Source organism: Lacerta agilis, chromosome 5, assembly GCF_009819535.1.
Source record: "Lacerta agilis isolate rLacAgi1 chromosome 5, rLacAgi1.pri, whole genome shotgun sequence".
In the NCBI taxonomy this organism is placed as follows: domain Eukaryota; kingdom Metazoa; phylum Chordata; class Lepidosauria; order Squamata; family Lacertidae; genus Lacerta; species Lacerta agilis.
Genome location: NC_046316.1, coordinates 36,112,462 through 36,131,340, shown reverse-complemented (window position 1 = coordinate 36,131,340; position 18,879 = coordinate 36,112,462). Strand labels below are relative to the sequence as shown.

Here is an 18,879-nt window from a genome sequence, read left to right as displayed (position 1 = left end):
CTAGATTTGATGGGCAGGTACTCTTAAATTCTTAAATTACAGATGGCGGCCATTTCACATGTGTGTAATTGACATGTGACCACTGACCCTGGGGTCCTTTTGGACCCAGAAAGGAGCAGGACAGTGGACTTATGCATGCTCCCGCTGACCACGTGGGGAGCCAGGAATGGAACCCCTGTGCAAAATGGCCAGCCTCTGTACAAGCACGGGGCTTTTAACCAGACTTCAGGATGTTGATAGAAACTCCCTGGTAGTAACACAAACTGACTCAAAAGCCAATGGACTGTTCTTTGTTAGAGATTTTTAAGCGGAGGCTGGATAGGTACCTATTAGGGACGCCGTAGCAGTAGATTTTCTGCATCAACAAGAGCCTTTGAGGCTTCTCCTAATGCTATAATCCTTGGAATCTGAGTTTCCTTGTTTAAATCAGCCCTTTCTGTGCTCAGCCAGTGTGGTGTAGTGGTTAAGAGCTGTAGACTCGATATCTGGGGAACCGGGTTCATGTCTCCACTCCTCCACATGCAGCTGCTGGGTGACCTTGGGCTAGTCACACTTCTTTGAAGTCTCTCAGCCCCACTCACCTCACAGAGTGTTTGTTGTGGGGGAGGAAGGGAAAGGAGAATGTTAGCCGCTTTGAGACTCCTTCGGGTAGTGAAAAGCGGGATATCAAATCCAAACTCTCCTTCTTCTTCTTCCCCGGAGTCTCTGTGTTGTCGTAGTGCACAAAGAAGTGTTGCAGGCCCTGTGATCCTTGCCGTCAGTAGGTGACCACCACCATACCCAAGCAGCCAACCTGTAAACCAGACAGCCGTATCTCCCTGCCTTCAGTGTTTTCGCCTTTGCTGCCATCGCTTCTATTCCTCTGTCATTGATACTAATGATGCATCTGCTGTTGCTTTCTAGCTAGGTTTAGAGGGGGGAGCAGAGGAAGGGAGCACAGCAAAGCTCCAAAGGAAGCAAAGGGAGTGTTGCTCCAAAGTTTGCCAGTTTGTTGCTTATCCAGGTAGGGCCTACTACTGTCCTCTTGAGGTCAAGTGGTATTTGCATGAGTCAACCTTGTAAATACATGCAGTCCCTCATAGATAGACAGGCAGGCACCTTAAGAAGAAACCCAAAGCTTGATGCTGATGCCAGCGAACTTGATGGGGGAGAGGTTCTCTAGTGCTTCCACTGTTACGCTATCACTGCAGGACACATAAAGCACAGGCCTGTCCTTAATCCGCGAAGAGGAGGTTGTAAGTTGCTCCAACACTAGTTTCCCCTAATGCTCTTTTGGCATGCAGCCTGCCTCAATTCTGTCAATATGCATCATTGATTAACTTTGTCTGCCTGCCTTAACTTTGACCATATATATATATATATATATATATATATATATATATATATATATATAGTTTTTGTTTGCGTGGTTGTTTTTGATGGTCCGGTGCTTTGATGGAGAAGAAAAAAATTCAAGCCCATCTTAAAACCCATTACAGCATGCTTTCTTCTTCGGTGAAAGTAAGTGAAATAAAGAAGATGGCATCAGACCCCTTTGCTCCTCGCAGGGTGGGGGGAAGCTTTCTGTATGTTAAACAGTCTTGCGGACATCTGGCACGATTGGTTTTAATCTGCTAGCTTAAAAGTCAGGATTAAATCTTGCTTTACACCTCTTTGTACTGCAGTCAGTAAAGTGACAGAGCTGCTTCTGAAACAATGACACTACTTATTCCACCCAATATGCCATGTGGCAGAGGAACCCCCCCCCCTTTCCCCCCTCCCTCCTAGTACCACTTCTCCGCAAAGACAATGAAGCATCTGGTGGGCTTTTCCTGTGTCCAAGATATATTTTTGTCAGTAATTTCACTCAGCCGGCCTGCTTAGTTCTCCCCTGGTGCTACTTTTTGAGACATGGTGTGCCAAGCCCAGTGGTAAGAGGTCAAGAGGCCAAAGTGATGAATTTTTATGTGCCTGTTCCTTGTGTTTCTGCTCAGTCACGATTCTTTGCGCGCTGCGCTGCTTCTGAAAGGGAGCCACTGTGGGCAATTTGTCCTGGAAGAGAATGAAGGAAGCAGATGAGTTAAAATAGCATGTATGACTTCGAACAGAAGAGCACACAAAATGTGTTCCTGTGGTGGAACAGAGCATTTCTGTCACCACTGAACGTTGGGGGGTGCCCTGAGATTTGTGGCTTCTTGGAGTCTGATCAAGTGGCAAATGCATTTAGCATCTCTCGAAGATATAGAGGAAAGAATAGCACTTCACTAGCTGTTATTGTTAAAACATGGTGCAGGGAACACTCTGCAACCTGCTGGGGGTGATTTCTCTAAAGCTGTTTTGGCCTATTCGGTCTCCAGCTAGCAGTTGTCAATATTTTGTGTCTACTTCCTCCCCTTTCTTCCTCTCATCAGTGAAAGGTGCATTGCACCTCTCTCAAACGATGAGGGAGAAAGGTACATTGTCACTGTCAAACTGTGAAAAGTTGTGTATTTTACTAAACCCTATCCTCCTGCGCACAGAGTTGCTGCCCTGTCGCTTATCCCTTGCTTTTTGCGCCTATCTGGTTGATCCTACAAAACAGGGGCTGCAGGTGCTTTCAGAAGATATATAGGAACCTACTAAATTGTAGTTTGGTTTTTTTTGCATAATGTTGGGGATGGGTGGTAATTTCCCTGGGATAACTCTGAGGGCAGGAAGATACATAGTATAATCATCAAAAATGCAAAAATTTGGCAGCTTTAATATTAAAATACTCCTTTCCTGACCACAAAGCATCTTTCTGCCTGAGGCGAAGGACAAGGTCCCTACCCCCTGGCCGCTTGACATTCCACCTACAGGCAGATGTATCTTACTTCAGCACTGGTGATGGGACAGTGTCATCCGCCACACATGAGGACAGAAGGCTAGTTTAGAGGGCATGAGTTAGACCCCATGGCATGGCATAGACCGCTTTGTACTCTCAGCGCCTTGCCACCACCACATACTCACCAAGTTCCCTGGCTGCTTTCTTAAACAAATGCTCCCACATAGCAGTGCTGCTAGCACATGCATGTTGGTTGGTTGGCATCTGTCTGTCCCGGGAGACAACAGAGGAGTACACCTTTGGTTTTTTTTTAATGTTTTGAAATTGATTTTGCAGAAACATTTTTTAAAAAATGAAAAGAGAGGTATGACTGTGCATGCCTAATTCTGAACATCTCACAGGTCATTGGCTAGAAAGGCAGAAATGCTTTCATTAGCTGTGAGATTGTCAATACATGAACCGCCACATGGGCTGAGAGAGAGAGAGAAGAACAGTCTACAATGGGAAATACCAGTTTAATATATTCAAACACGGACATCCTGTTGTTGTTGTTGTTGTTGTTGTTGTTGTTGTTGTTGTTGTTGTTTGCCAGTCTTGAGCAATAGGATTTTTAAACTTCAAGTACCCCCAGTTGTTCCTAACTGTAATAGTTGTAAGTACTGCTGCGGTATTAACACCCAGTACACTTTCTAATGCTTTATAACCCATCTTTAGTTCAAGGCCTGGGGGCCGGATCCGCCCAATCGCCTTCTAAATCTGGACAGCAAACGGTCCGGGAATCAGCGTGTTTTTACATGAGTAGAATGTGTCCTTCTATTTAAAATGCATCTCTGGGTTATTTGTGGGGCATAGGATTTCATTCATTATTATTTTTTCAAAATATAGTCCGGCCCCCCGCAAGTCTGAGGGACAGTGGACCGGCCCCCCTGCTGAAAAAGTTTGCTGAACCCTGGTTCAGACAATTAAAAAATATTTTCCCTTTCCAACTTTATTTTTTTGTAGGTAAATTTAAATTTCATGCATGAACGAAACATGGGCAAGCTGGGATGTATTCCTGGTGGAACAAAATACTGAAGATGGCGATGCTATAAATATGGAAACTGCAATTATATTTAATATATAACTGCAGTTATATAGCGAGTAATAACGTAGTGCAACCAGGCATCCACTCATGCAGTGAGGCTTCTTCCTCCTCCTCCTCCTCCACACTCCCCAAATCTGTTTTGCAGGGGTTGGGGTTCCTCCACAGCAGATTGGGGGGGGGCAAACAGGAGAGAAGAAACCAGAAGCCTTGTCACACAAATTGCCCATTGGATATTATTCACAGAAGTAATGCACAAAGTAGACTGAACTAAGTAATGTTAAGTAACAAGTCTGCTGATTTTGGGGGGGTATATTCTGAGTATGACTTTGTTAGATATCCCCTGATAAAGTGAAAATACTAATATCATCTGTATTTATCATAAGTAAATAAGGCTTATTTAGAGACACAAAATGAAATATTCTGTCTGAAAACTGTATTTATTTATTGAGTGCCAACAGAAAGAGTCAGTGCAATATTTGATTATTACATTCTTTGGCACAACTCTCTGAAGCATATTATAACTACCTAAGTAAAATAAAGCATATTCTTAATCCTGTTTAACCTCCACTTCTTTTCCCTTCCTCAGTTGTCTCCCTTTGTTTAATTATATACCAGCCAGGTTCACTCATAATGGTAAACCATAGTTACCCCAAGTCTGGAATTATAGGATGAAAGGCAAGCTAAAAGTACTGTCAACAGACAAATAAATAGCTAATGGTTTACCATGAATGCGTCCATCTGCTTCTTGCTAGCGCAGAGAGAGGAAGAAACACAATCCCTGGCTTAGCATTATGATCAGTAAGTGAAGAACAATTTTCAGAGCAAAACAAACTACGGTCTATGTTTGGATGTAACGCTAAGCCAGAGATCATGGTTTGTTTCATCTGTGTAGTGAGCTGCCCTCTGGTACTCAGTAAAACACTACACACATTAATAGGGCTATATAAATAAATAAACCTCATTCTCCCTTTGACATCTCAGAGTGGCTTACATGGGCTCCCGGTGGTCTCTCTCTCTCTTTCTCAGGCACTGATGAAGCCCAAAGCTGGGCTCATGCTTTGTCTTTCTTCAAACAAACCACAAGCTGTGACCAAGGTTTGTTACGTAAAAGCCTTAAGCCAAACCATGACTTCACTTCCAACAGCACAGTAGAAATCAGAGAGATGGGAAGCAGTCTCGGTTTTTACTCTGTTCCCCATCATGTTGCATAGTTGCTTTTTAACTGTGATTTAAAGTGGTATTATTATTATTATTAATTTCTATACTGCCCAAGTGGAAACAAATCCCAGAGATGTAAATGGAAGACACAACCAAGTGCAATATACAGCAGTCCCAATTCAGACACTACCACACATCACCAACGCCATGAGACTTCCATGCATTTTGAAATTTTTAGAAGATCTTGAGCTGGTACTCCTCTTCAGCTGATCTCCCTCTCCCGGCTCAGAGCCTAGTCTGCAGATCCATTGTTAATATTTCATCGCAGGATATGATGTCATCATCCAGACCTGCCAGGTTGTTTGGACATGCCCAGATATTAGCAGAAGATTTTTGCTGTTGGCTTCAAATTGGAACCGTACCCTTTACGATTAGAACCAAAAAAAGGTAGTTCTAAACTTTTCAGCATCAGAACAATTCAAATTCACATTCCTATCAAAGAAAAGGTGTGCTATTACAGCAAATCTGTTTATTGCTGTGTTCTGCAACAATACAAACTTTTTTCCCATGAGGATTGTACGTCTCTGCCCTGTGGCACCTTTCCTTATTTTTCCCATGCCGTATAAAGCTCAGACATGGACTCTTTATCCCCACTGCCACCCCACTGGAAGGCAGAAATGGCAATTTTCTATAGGACAAAGCAATTGTCTGCAATTAAACAAGAAAGCCCTGGTATTTTATTCTGATTTCTTTGTCTCACTTCTTTCCCCCCAAAAAGTACCCTTCAAGAGACTGTAGAAGACTGAAAAGAGCAGTGTATTTTCGTAGCGTTTTGCTTCCCCCCCTTCTTTTTAAATACCAACAACAACAAAAAAATCCCTTCATAAGGAAGCAGGCTTGCCTTTAAAAAAAACCCCACGTTTCCGATAGTTTTCTGCTTGGGTGACTACGACTTTGTAGAAAGCGAAAGGAGGGTGGAGTGGTGGGGGGAGGAATTCTCCAGATTGTATAAGAAATGAACCTTTGCCTAATCACATTGTTTGTGAATAAGGTAACTTTTTGAAAGCAACATGAGCTCTTTCTCACATTGGTCCTCAGGAGTCTCAGATTTTTATATCATCATCATCCACGGCCACCACCTTTATTCTTTTGGAGCAAGGCTGAAGTTGTGAGATATAAAGCAGTTCCTGGGGGCAAGGGGTGGAGAGGGGGGGAATGTTCCCAAGCAGATGCCTTTAAGAGACAGAAATCATGAATTTCCTGAATTGCGACCACTCTGGGGGTGGCTACAATGACTTTTCGACAGTGACAGTAACTCTGCCTTGTCTCTGGGAGCCCTTCTTCGGCCCATTCACTACAGAAAGCTGCTTAAATGCACTTAAGCGCATTAGCATTTGGATGCTCGGGGACCATATTGACCCTCATTTGGAAGGTTTAAATGAGTGAAAGATGGAGCGATTTGTTAGGGCTTTAGAAAACCAGCTTTGGAGAGCAGCGGGCTTTCCGCTTTGGTTTGTTCGGGTGCTTGTTCTAATCTGGTGTGCTGTTTAAAGGCGACCAGACTGATTTGTGACACATGAGTCCAAAGAGCTATTTCGCGGGGGGGGGGGAGCTTGACCTGATTAGCTAATTTGTGCTTTGAATTTCAATGGTCGGCATCAGAAGTGGGGAGCAGGGGGGGTGCGGCTCACTTTTGGGAATGGCTTGGCGGGGGGATTACCTCACTGGTAACTGCATACAGACACAGATGGCAAAATGTTAATTACTTGTCAAAAGAGACAAAATGGGGTCCGAGGCAAATTGTGAGGATGTGTGGAAAAAGTGATTAGCTTGGGGTTAAAGAGGAGAAAATAAAAAAAGCAATGGCTGCCTCCATCGGCTTGGTGTGGCTACCTTTCCTTTCCCTTCTTTGCCCTGTGTTCCCCGTAACACAATCTCATTAACTGAGAAACCTTTGGAGCTTGTTTCCAAACGGCTGTCCTACGTTAAAATAGGCTGGACATCGTTCTTCCCAGAGATGACTGTTTTAAAATCTAGCCTGTGCAGGTACCTATTGGTTACTACAGTGTAACAGCACAATAGTTTCTAGGTGGCAGAACTCAGAATCTGAAAGTGAGTAGAAGTTCCAGCAGATTGCTTTGTTGTACCTAGGTGGAGCCAAAGGAAAAATAGAGTTAGCTTTCAAATTCATTCCGCCAAGAAAAAAAAAGAAAATGTATTTCTTTTATACTGCACTTGGAAAGCTGAAATAGTTTTCGTTTTTAAGATCCCAAATTCATGGAGTTTGTTGTGATAAAAGAGTAAAGGAGGCAGATCTGTTGCTGCTTCCTTCCCTGTCTTAGATTCCAAAGACATCAGTAGGGCTAGTCACCATAATTTAAAAAAACAACAGGGTTTTCTGTATCGGTTTGCGGGGAAATCATGTCCTAGTGGTAGAGCACATATTTTTTCATGAAGGTTCAGTTTCTACCATCTCCAGATAAAATTGTCAGGTGAAAGGAAGGACCTCTCTGCTTGAGACCCTGGAGAGCCTATCAGAGTAAGCAATGTTATGGACAGTTAGTTGGACCTGGTAGAAGGCAAGTTCCCCTGTTCCTCTTAGGATGGTTGTGGGTCAGGGGATACCTACCCAGAGCACTTATTATCAGGACAGTGATTCTCAACCCATGTCACCCTGAGCCTCCTCAAGTTTTAAAGACGCTTAAGGAACTCCCAACTCAAAAGCCAAGTCGCATCTGAGGGCAGCTGCTGATGTTAACATAGAAGCACTGGGCAGAAGATGCTCTCTGCACTCTCTGTTTAACATCCTAAACAGGGATTCATGCATTTTCCTTTGTGGGCATTTGCAGGAGTTGTACCCTTCCCTGAAACGCATCCATCCTGCTTTAGGAGAGCGGACCAGCTTCCCATTTTGGTACTTTCTATCCTATGAATCTGGTTGTCCTTCCAAACTGCCTTTTCAGAATCAAAACAAAGGATTGGTGAAATTTCTCACATAGATGGGGAATAAATATGCTAGTATAAAAGATTATGAAGTTCTCCTAACTGTAAGGGGAACAATTAACGTCTGTGGGGTTATAAGCAGAAACTGTGTTATCCTATCTATAAATTGTTTTCTTGAATTTTACAAATGATCATCGGTTTTTTGTGGGAGCAAAGGAGGAGTCAAGAAGGTTACTCCTTTTCTTTTCTTTTTTAACTGAGTTGAAATTGGGACTCTGGTGGAAGCCAACAATAGTCATATTCAGAACAGACACATTGCAATAAATGGACCTACTCAGATTAATGTTGCCTGTTACTCTGTAGCTTGAAGTAACTAACTTTTTGCAAAGGAGGTAGAATTCTTCTGGGTCATGATGTATTAAAAATCTTTGCCTCTTTTTTCTCTCTCTTTGTGTATGCTTCCCTTTAACAGACACTTTGTGCAAAGGCTACAATGCAGACTATCCGGGCTGCCGACACTAATGAAGTAGTCAAGCTTATATTCCGTGAATCTGATAATGACCGAAAGGTAAGGTGACAAAATGCAGTCCTTGACATTGAAGAGAGTACAGACGTAACTGAACACCCCCCCCCACACACACACACACCCAGTCTACATTCTAGATTCTAGGGAACAAAAAACACTTGCTGGCTTCAGTGGAATAAATAATGTACCGGTAACAGCCCATTTAGTTACAAAAACATTTGTCTAATTTTGAATTCTGGGCAATAGAGGAGCCACATTACTCAGTGACTGGGGTTCCCTCAATAGTCTGGGTTCTCAGCCTTGAATATTGATATTTGTTGAACCCAATAAAAACCCAAGGAGTCAAGATTCCATAGTTTAAAACATCACTTGACAATTTTCTGCTACAGAGCACATGACTTCTGTACTTCTAAGGTGAATATGTCAAGAGCAGAACATACGGGGTTGTATCCAATGCCGCTATTCTGTTCACACAACTGACCTGCTTGTGCAGTGGAACTTCTGCCCACTTTGGGAACCACTGGATTAGAGTATTGAATCCTGAGATTCTAGGATTCAAAGGCCCACTCAGCCATGAAGCCCTCTGGGTGTCATTTGGCCAGTCTCTGACTCTTAGCTGAACCTACCTCACAGAGTTGTGAGGAAAAATTGGAAGGCGGAAGAAGAACCATGTACACCACCTTGAGTTCCTGGGAGGAGAATGTGGAAGATAAATGTAATAATAGTAATAGTGGGGCAGGTTTAGATTTTTAGTACCGGCATCCCACCCACTTATGGATGTTCTGCTTGTGCACGGCCGCTTTTACGTGGGACGCCGTGAGATAAACAAATTGATTGAAACAGTGCGCCTTCCGTCACTCAGGGCCACTGCCTAGAAGTCACTCTCAGCCTCTCGTTCACTGCAGTGGGAGGGCAGTGGCCCCGAGCGAGGGAAGGCATGGGACAGGCCGGTCAGCAGCCCTGAGCGGCTTCCAGGCAGCAGCCCTGGTGGCACACAAGTCTCTCTTTCTCCTCCCTGCACACACTCCCCACTTTACGCAATTTCAGTGATCCCTGCAGGGGCCTGAAACGTAACCCCCACATAAGCAAGGGATGCCTGTACTGTCTCCACCCCCACCCCACTTTTTCCTGGTTTTTACATGGGTTTTATATTGATTTGTGCTTCTTGTGCTGGTGTTTAAGTTGACCTACTGCTGATTTTCTGGTATTGTTGGTTGATTTTAGGTAGTATCCAATGGTGTCCCTCACCCTGAAGGAAGGCTTTTTGATCCAGTGGAGGCTTCTGTAAGTGGAATGGGGGCACCCCACAGCTCCACCATGTTGGGGGAGGGGCACATGAGAGCAGGCATTGGGTGGGTGAGGGCCACAGGGGGGGAGGGGGAATCAGGTAACTTAACAAATAACTGTAGTCCCCAATAGATCAAAGAGCCTTCCATCAGCATGGCGGAAACCCACTTCTGATCTTTGAAGTTGCATTTTATTGAGATATATATAGATATATATAGATATAGATATAGATAATTTGTAAGCTGCCCAGACTTGATTGGTGGCTGGTATAGAACTTGTAATTAATATCTAACTAACCCAACACTATAGGAGATGTTATGCAAATATAAACCTCATCAATAAACTTGCTAGTCAGAAATTGGATAGCTGTTTGCATGATGCAGGAAGCCACATTCTTGGGACATCCCTAGGAAAAGGATTACAAATATTTTCATACATGCCAGTATATTTGCACTGGGAGAAATGACTGTGAGAAGTAGTTCTTCGATGGGTGCCAGTTGGTTAGTGTGTGTGTGTGTGTGTGTGTGTGTGAATAAAATAAAATAAAATTAAATTTATTATTTATACCCCGCCCATCTGGTTGGGTTTCCCCAGCCACTCTGGGCAGCTTCCAACAAAATATTAAAATACAATAGTCTATTAAACATTAAAAGCTTCCCTAAACAGGGCTGCCTTCAGACGTCTTCTAAAAGTCTGGTAGTTGTTTTTCTCTTTGACATCTGGTGGGAGGGCGTTCCACAGGGCGGGTGCCACTACCGAGAAGGCCCTCTGCTTTTGTTGTTGTTGTTGTTCAGTCGTTCAGTCGTGTCCGACTCTTCGTGACCCCATGGACCAGAGCACGCCAGGCACGCCTATCCTTCACTGCCTCCCGCAGTCTGGCCAAACTCATGTTAGTAGCTTCGAGAATACTGTCCAACCATCTCATCCTTTGTCGTCCCCTTCTCCTTGTGCCCTCCATCTTTCCCAACATCAGGGTCTTTTCCAGGGAGTCTTCTCTTCTCATGAGGTGGCCAAAGTACTCATGAGGTGGTGGTTCCCTGTAACTTCATGTCTCGCAGTGAGGGAACCACCAGAAGGCACTCAGCGCTGGACCTCAGTGTCCGGGATGAGTGATGGGGGTGGAGACGCTCCTTCAGGTATACTGGGCTGAGGCTGTTTAAAGGTCACACCAATACTTTGAATTGTGCTCGGAAGTGTACTGGAAGCCAGTGAAGATCCTTTAGGACCGGTGTTTTATGGCCCCAGTGGCTGTTCCCAGTCACCAGCCTAGCTGCCACGTTCTGGATTAGTCCTAGTTTCTGACCTACATTGTTCTTAAGGCTTTGTATGTTTGCTTTGCTGGGGGGAGGTTGTTGTTGTTTTGTTTGTTTGTTTTGCTTCAAAAAGTCAGAAGGAGTCTTGATTTAATGGTGAAGAAAACAGGGATTGAGAAACACAATTTGGAAGAATGCCCTTGTTAATGACCATGTATGTAAAACTATCATTTTTAAAAAATACTTTACAAGCTCTCTCTTCTTCTTCTTTTCCAGGTTATGCTACAATTAGAAAAGAAACTCTTTGACTATTTTAATCAAGATGTTTTTAGAGATAACAATGGCACTGCGGTGAGTTTCCAGCTGCACAGTTGCATTTTATAAATGTAACGCTCTGCTCTTGAACCCTGGGTGCACCAAGGAATATGACTATGAGTAGCATGGAAAACATTAATGTCTCTGACATGAATTTATTTTATTTGTTGGTTTTTTATTTTTACATTTCTTTTAAAATTCATTTCAAAGACAAGCAAGCTAAACAGTTTCAAATGAGTAAAATTACATGAGCAAAACCACCACACTTTCCCAAGTTCTCATGGGCTGGTTTCTCCAGGTAACTTGAGTTCTGATTACTTTTTTTTAAAACCAAATTATGGGTTTCCTTATGTTTTAAACTCCGGTACGAGCAACAAATCACAACTTACCTTGTCATGTTTGTAGAGTTTGTGTTCCTAACCTTCTAAGCTTTTCTCCCTTAAAATGCTGGTTCTTTATTAGGTTGCTACTGAGTATTTTAAAGCAACAGTTGCTGAATTTTAAGCACATTTTCTCTTTAAATTTGACAAAGGACCCATGTATTTTATACATAGGTTACTGTATATACTTGAGTATAAGCCTAGTTTTTCAGCACATTTTTTGTGCTGAAAAAGCTGCCCTCGGCTTATACTCGAGTGAGGCGAGCGGTGGGGGCGGCGAGAAAGAAGCCCTTTCTCTCCGCTCGTGCCGCCACCCGCTCTCCCCAGTCAACCATTCCTTAAGAAGCATACAAGAACGGCGGTTCTTTACTCTCCCCAGGCAGCTTGTTCCATTCCTGAACTGCTCGCATAAATGCAAACTTGGCAAAGGAAGAAGAGGAATGAGCAGCCCAAAGGGCTGCTTTCGGGCTGCTCGTTCCTCCTCCTCTTCCACAGCAGCAAAGGTGAACCGGCTTATACTCAAGTCAATAAGCTTTCCCATGTTTTTGTGGGAAAATTAGGTGCCTCGGTTTATATTTGGGTCGGCTTATACTCGGGTATATACGGTACTTGTTCCAGGAACAGCTGATGTAGTGATGGGGGGGGTGCTGCAGAGGCAATCCAACACTCCTGCTGGTGCACTCGTGCAACCCCAACCTCACTGCCACCCTTGCCCACCCACTGTCCAGGTAAGCCACTGTTTCTCAAACTTTTAAGTCTCCAGCTGGACTACAACTCCCATCATCCCTGACCCCTGGTCCTGCCAGCTAGGGATAATGGGAGTTGTAGTCCAACAACAGCTGGGGACCCAAATTTGAGAAACACTGAGGTAAGCAGTAGCCTTGCCAGTGTTAGGAAGGCAGCTCTGCGGCACCATCCTGGCTGCTCTTGCTGTACATTCATTCTCTGAGATGGTTTGCATGTGTTACTGAATCCTAGGCTAGCACCACATAGGGCAACCTCAGTATCTCACACGCATTCCTCTGGCATAGCTATGTGGGGGGAGCATGAAAGCTTTTGCTTCCCTTTTCAATCAATCACAATCCCAACCCAACAAACTCTGGGTAGTTTTCACTGTGGTTTGTTGAAACGAGGCCATTTTCAACCATGGTTTATGAAGCTGTGGCAACAAACCACAGTTGAAAATTAATCACAGTTTAGGGTTTAGGAAATAAGTCCCATTGAGTTCAGTAGGACTTAACTCCCTGTTCAGTGGGTATGGAGCTGCAGATTTAGCTTGATTGTGCTCAAGGTTAAAGCTTTGAATTCCTTTGAGATTACAGTCGTACCTCATGTTGCGTTTGGTGCGGGTTGCGAACAGTGCGGGTTATGAACACAGCACCCCCAGAAGTGTTTACTTCTGGGTTTCGCCGCACGCACAAAAGCGCTCCGCACGGTCTGCGCATGCGCAGAAGCGCGATATCACACTTTTGCACATGCGCAAAAGCTCTGCTCAGGTTGTGGACTTTGTGGGGTGCGAATGGCACCCCGGAACGGATCGTGTCCGCAACCCGAGGTACCACTGTAGTAGGACTCAAATATGTATTGGCCTTTTTGAAGGAAAATGCATGATGCAACAAATGGTTAAAAATATTTAATTCTGTTCTACACACAAACACACAGGCTAATCAAGCCTCATATATATGTTTTTGTTGTTGTTGTTCAGTCGTTCAGTCGTGTCCGACTCTTTGTGACCCCATGGACCAATATATATGTTTACTATCTTCATTTCATCTTTCATTTGACACTGTGTTAAGGGTAGCATGAAGCAGAATGTTTTCATTAGTGTAACAGAATCATAGCCTATTCCTACATGAGGGGGGAAGGAACCTATTATTATCAGAAACCATAGGAGAATCAAAGAATAGTGACACCTTGAAAAGGTTACGACATTTGCAGATCTTTCTTGTTGCATTTGTGGCCCCCAACTCCAGCGGGTGTAAATTAACAATGCTTATTGTAAGCCACAAACCTCAATAGTATTGATGTTTGCAGTAGTAAATCTGACTAATAAGGAGATCTACTGCACAAACTAATTTCTTGGAATATCCGGTACTGCTAGGGATGTTCATTTATTTCATTTTTTTATCAATATGAAGACAGGGATACCTTTCACCACATAGGAATGCAATCCTTTTTGTCAGTTGCCCTTTCTTCATACAGTGGTACCTTGGTTTTCAAACAGAATGCGTTCTGGGAGTCCGTTCGACTCCTGGAACCTTTCAAAAATCAAAGTGTGGCTTCCGATTGGTTGCAGGACCGGCCCTGCAGCCAATCAGAAGCCGCATCGGACATCTGGCTTCTGAAAATTGTTCGAAAACTGGAACACGCACTTCTGGGTTTTGATCGTTTGGGAGCCAAGACGTTCGGCTTCCAAGGTACGACTGTACAGTCATATCATGCCGAAGGATTTCTGTTTTATCTTTGCATATATTAGCGACGCAGGTGGCGCTGTGGTCTAAACCACTGAGCCGCTTGGGATTTCCAATCAGAAGGTCAGCGGTTTGAATCCCCGCGACGGGGTGAGCTCCTGTTTCTCGGTCCCAGCTCCTGCCAACCTAGCAGTTCAAAATCATGCCAAAAAGTGCAAGTAGATAAATAGGTACCGCTCCGGCGGGAAGGTAAACGGCGTTTCCATGTGCTGCTCTGGTTTCGGTGTTCCGTTGCGCCAAAAGCGCCATTTCCCATGCATGCCTCTTCTCACGTTTGCATATATGTTGTGCAATAGATGTGTATTCCATCTGATGGCATACGTCAGCTTTCATCATCTGTTTTGAACTACAATTCCCATCATCCCTGACCAGCAGCAGCTGATTGGAGCTGTAGACCAAAACTCCTGAAGGGCATCAGGTTGGGGAAGACTGGTGTATGCTGTAGGTACCTTATATCTCTGAAGGGAAACTTCTTTGCTAGTCCAGTTTCCTCCTCCAATCCATTTCAGAAAAGCCTGGCTACATAGGCCTTATGAGCTGTTTATTATTTTGGGCCATATTGAATCCCATTCCTCACCACTGCACACTTGATGGTTTATAGACTTATTCCAGAACGATGCAGATAATCCTTGAGACGTTGGACTTCATCTCCCATCACCCCAGCCAGCTTGGCCAATCAACAGGGGTGATAGGAACTGCAGTCGAGCAACATTGGAGGGCCACAGGCTCGTCACCCTTGATGTACAGGAAATACTGGTAGGAATAGCAAGATATAGCCTGGAAGAAATGCCCAGTCATTTAAGTCTACTTTCCCCTCCAATGTGTTACGCCTTTGGCCTTTTACCCTACCTGTTCAGGCATGTGCACATCTGTAACTGAAGGATGATAGGCAAGCAGAGAGCTAAAGCAGCATACTAGCCTCTGAAATGCCCCCTGCCATGGAGCTCTTAACATTCTACCTATTTAGAAGTCGACAGTCATATCTGGAGATGGGGAACCTGCTAGCGTGATCTCCCCATTATGGGTGAGGAGATGCATAAGGGCACAGTCCTAGGACAGTGGACTGTGAGTGCCGAGGGACTCGTAGACCTTGAGTTTATAGTCCCTGCTAAATATATGAGTATATAAAAAGGAATGGCTGTCTGCTTATACAGATAATTCCCTCTGCATGGAAGGTATGGGGAATTCATGAGCATTATGTAAAAGCTATACTTCAGCACATAATTTTTAACATAGTGCTGTCTCACTAGAAATATTAGCAGCCATAAATAAACAATGAAAAAAACACCAGCTTTCCTCTTTTGATGTATCATATGTGTGTTTCTGTTTATTTTTTAAAGCAACTTGGAAGATTATAATTATATTTGTGCAGTATTTCAGTACCATGTTTTTTTAATAAAAAAAAGGGGGGGGTCAACAGTGCTAAAGATGATCATTCCTGTTTATGGCCGTTCTTGGCATCCCAGCAGCATTCTGAGCCTCGGTTGGGTTCATTTCCCATGCATGCCTCTTCTCACGTTTGCTTGCAAAGACACAGGCAGGCAGGCCACTTTAGAACATTATATTTCAAAATCTGTTGCCGTTTCATTTACGCACCAAGAAGCAGGAAATCTTCCAGTTCAAGAATGAAAGAAAAAGATAAATGATATAATGAGCCATTGGAGATAATCTAATCTTCATGGTCTAGTTAAACACGCAGCACCATGATCACTAAAAACAAACTACCTATCTAAAAGGATAAATGTCCCTGGGCCAAATTCAACCCAAAAAATCCATCGCATCCTTCATCACCCACCAGCCTTGTACCAGCCTGACAGAAATTTAATTCAAGCTGGCTCCTGAAAATAATTATTGTATTTTAAGAGTAGTAATCATTGGTCGGGACATGATTGAATGTGTCCATGCCTATTGACTTTTTCTATGATTTATAGCTTTGTTTAGTCGATATTCCCATCGAAATTGTATAATTAATTATAAGTGGGGCTGTCAGGTCTGCAGGATGGAGTGCCCTGATGAGTATTTGGGAAGATTAAATTTTCCTTAGCTATACCGACGCAAGGCTTGGGAATTTTCACAGCAATATGGTTGTTGGATAGAGATGTTTTCTTATGTGTATAGCAACTGCTTGAGCTCAAGATCCATTGATTTTCTTCAGAGCCACCTTTTTTTTATCAGTGTGGTGTCTCTTCAGCAACAGTGGAATTTGTGCAGATGTGACAACACCTGACAAATATTTATTATCAACAGGCTACTTTATCATTGTCCATACACTGTTATCTCTTCTTTTTTTACATCGTAATCCAGAAGAAAAATTATTTTAAAAGGTGTGGAAATGGCTAGCATGCTTGTGAAAAATCTGAAGTACATGCAAATAACTAGTTCAACAGAAATACTGTACGATTTCTATTCAGAGCTGCATTTTCCTTAGAGCTGATCCCGTATTTTTCTTTTTCTTTTTCTTTTTTCTTCTCATGGCAATAATGTGCTGCTGTTCACCAGCCTTTTAAGCCTATGGAGCCATTTGGATTTTTAATCAAATGCCATTTTGCTAGTACCATAGCCCTAATGCACTAACTTGGAAATTACTTTCATAGGTTTAGAAACTGGACTTTGCATAAATGAGACAACACCTGACAAATATTCATTATCAGCAGGCTACTTTATCATTGCCCATACACTATTATCTCTATTATGTACCGGTATCTAGGCTTCAGAGTTGGGTGCTTGTGGTCTCCAGAAGGATATAACACATGCATGCATCTGATTTCCTCCAATGCAGATTGCACCAGGGCCTGAGTCCCACAAGCATATTCACACCTTTGAGATGATATGGGGCAATATTCTGCAGTTGTGGTCTATGGTAGCCTTTTCACACATCCAAGGCATCACCTTAAGTCAGAGTTACTGAGTAGTGATCCAAACATGCACCTCAGTTTCCTGAGCTCTCAGCTGCTGATAACCTTAAGATTAGGGGTGATTACAGAATCCAATTCCAGCCCAGTTTTTGAAGTTCTACTGTGTCTGATAATTCTTATCAGCACAGAACTCAAACTATACAAATCTGTTATTGAGATACAGTTCCAGAGCTTTGCAAGCTAGGTGAGGAGAGATTTGTGCTCCTCCTTCTATCTGTTTGTAGTAAAAACAACCACCACCACCACTGAGTAAATGGTACTTGCTTTTGTATTTGGTTTTTTTTAGTTGTTGTTTTTTAAATGAACTTTACCGCTGCCGCAACACACTCACTCACACAAACCAATTTTTGTTTTATGATTTTTGTCTGTGAAACTGCGCATTAGGGCAATTGTGCAGCTTTTTAGTAAAACTGGACATGCCCACATGTGCAAAATGCATTCCAAAGTCCTGCTGAAATTCAACCAGGGTGTAACCAAAGATATGTTAAAATATTGGAACAATTGCAAAGCAGAACTGAAGGGATCCGATCCAGATTTAAGATTAACCTTCAAAATATGAGTCAAGTGTTATTTCACTGGGCATGACATGATTCACGTATTTAGCCCAGGAAAAATAAGCAAATGAAGAAGTACAGTGCATTCTGCAACTGGCGTGGATTTACAACAGGGGTGAGGAACCTCCAGCTTGTAAGCGTAATCTGCCTTGTCAGGCTTCCCCATTTAGCACAGTAGGCCAAGTTTTGGGCAAGCCATGCCCACCTGTCCTACATTTGGCATCAAGCGCCAGGCAGTTAAAGACAGACCTTCGCCAAAAGGGATCTAAGTTAAGGGATTTTCAGAAACCCACGGTGTTTTCTGAGTTAATGGGCACCCCAGTTTGAGTGGCAGGTATCTCATGGGAGACGGGACATTCCGCTCTTTAAAAAGGAGGGAGCAGCCGTTAGAGTGGGAGGTGTGGTGACTGGAAGAAGGAGGGCGTGGGGCCAGGATAGTGGTGGGTAGTTTAGGATAGGTTAGGATACGTTGAAGATGTGTATATGATGCTGAAAGAAAGAGTTTACCCTGTTATGAAACTAAGCTTATAAACCATTACTGAAACCGTTATGTTCTGAAAGGAATAAAGACTTCTTATTGTTGAGCTAAGAAAATATCATCGTTCATTTGGTCCAGCGAGCTATGTATGCTCATGAGGAGGTGAACTCAGGGAAAGGACAAAACTGACCTGCAGGGTGATAGTTTGTGTCTTGGAGTTCCCTTAGGCGGGGCTAGCGGGTGGAAACCCTGGTATTGCCACAGAGTTGCTAAGAGGGCTTAGCTAACTGATATAGTGAGGGATCTAATGAAAGAGAGACCCCGAACTGTAGGCAAAGAAGAGTTTAACCCCTGAAGCCCAGAGCAGAGGATATAACTGGCCACGGCCGCTGGACAGGAAAACTCCCGTTACTAAGAGATTCCCAGATTATTAATAAAAGGGAATTGAAATAACAGACGGACCTCAGAGGGACAGGTGGGGTGGATTGAAATTTGACCCAGAACACCTGATTAGAAATTCACTTAGTAACAAGGGGAGAGTGTGAAGGGGAGGTATGTTGCAGCAGGCCCCGCCACTTGGCAGTGCCTGCAGTGCCCCATTGCTCTGTGGTTCCCAAGCACCTAACAACCAACTGAGAAGCGCTGCACAAGGGACATTTATTCCTCCTTCCAGTAGTTTCATCACCTCCTCTAGTAGCCTGAGAGAATGAAGTAGTCATGGCTTATTCCTCAT

General features: G+C 43.5%; 1 protein-coding gene across 4 annotated transcripts in view; it reads left to right on the top strand.

The window, feature by feature from the left end:
• Window positions 1-18,879, top strand: part of INPP5A (inositol polyphosphate-5-phosphatase A) — a 234,576-nt gene that overhangs the window by 180,120 nt on the left and 35,577 nt on the right. For 3 of the 4 annotated variants that reach the window (XM_033149334.1, XM_033149335.1, XM_033149336.1), the window contains exons 10-12: window positions 8,440-8,535; window positions 9,718-9,777; window positions 11,310-11,384. In XM_033149334.1, the coding sequence (XP_033005225.1) occupies window positions 8,440-8,535; window positions 9,718-9,777; window positions 11,310-11,384 (231 nt within the window). The remainder of the gene's footprint in view (window positions 1-8,439; window positions 8,536-9,717; window positions 9,778-11,309; window positions 11,385-18,879) is intronic. The other variant, XM_033149337.1, reaches the window with a different exon arrangement.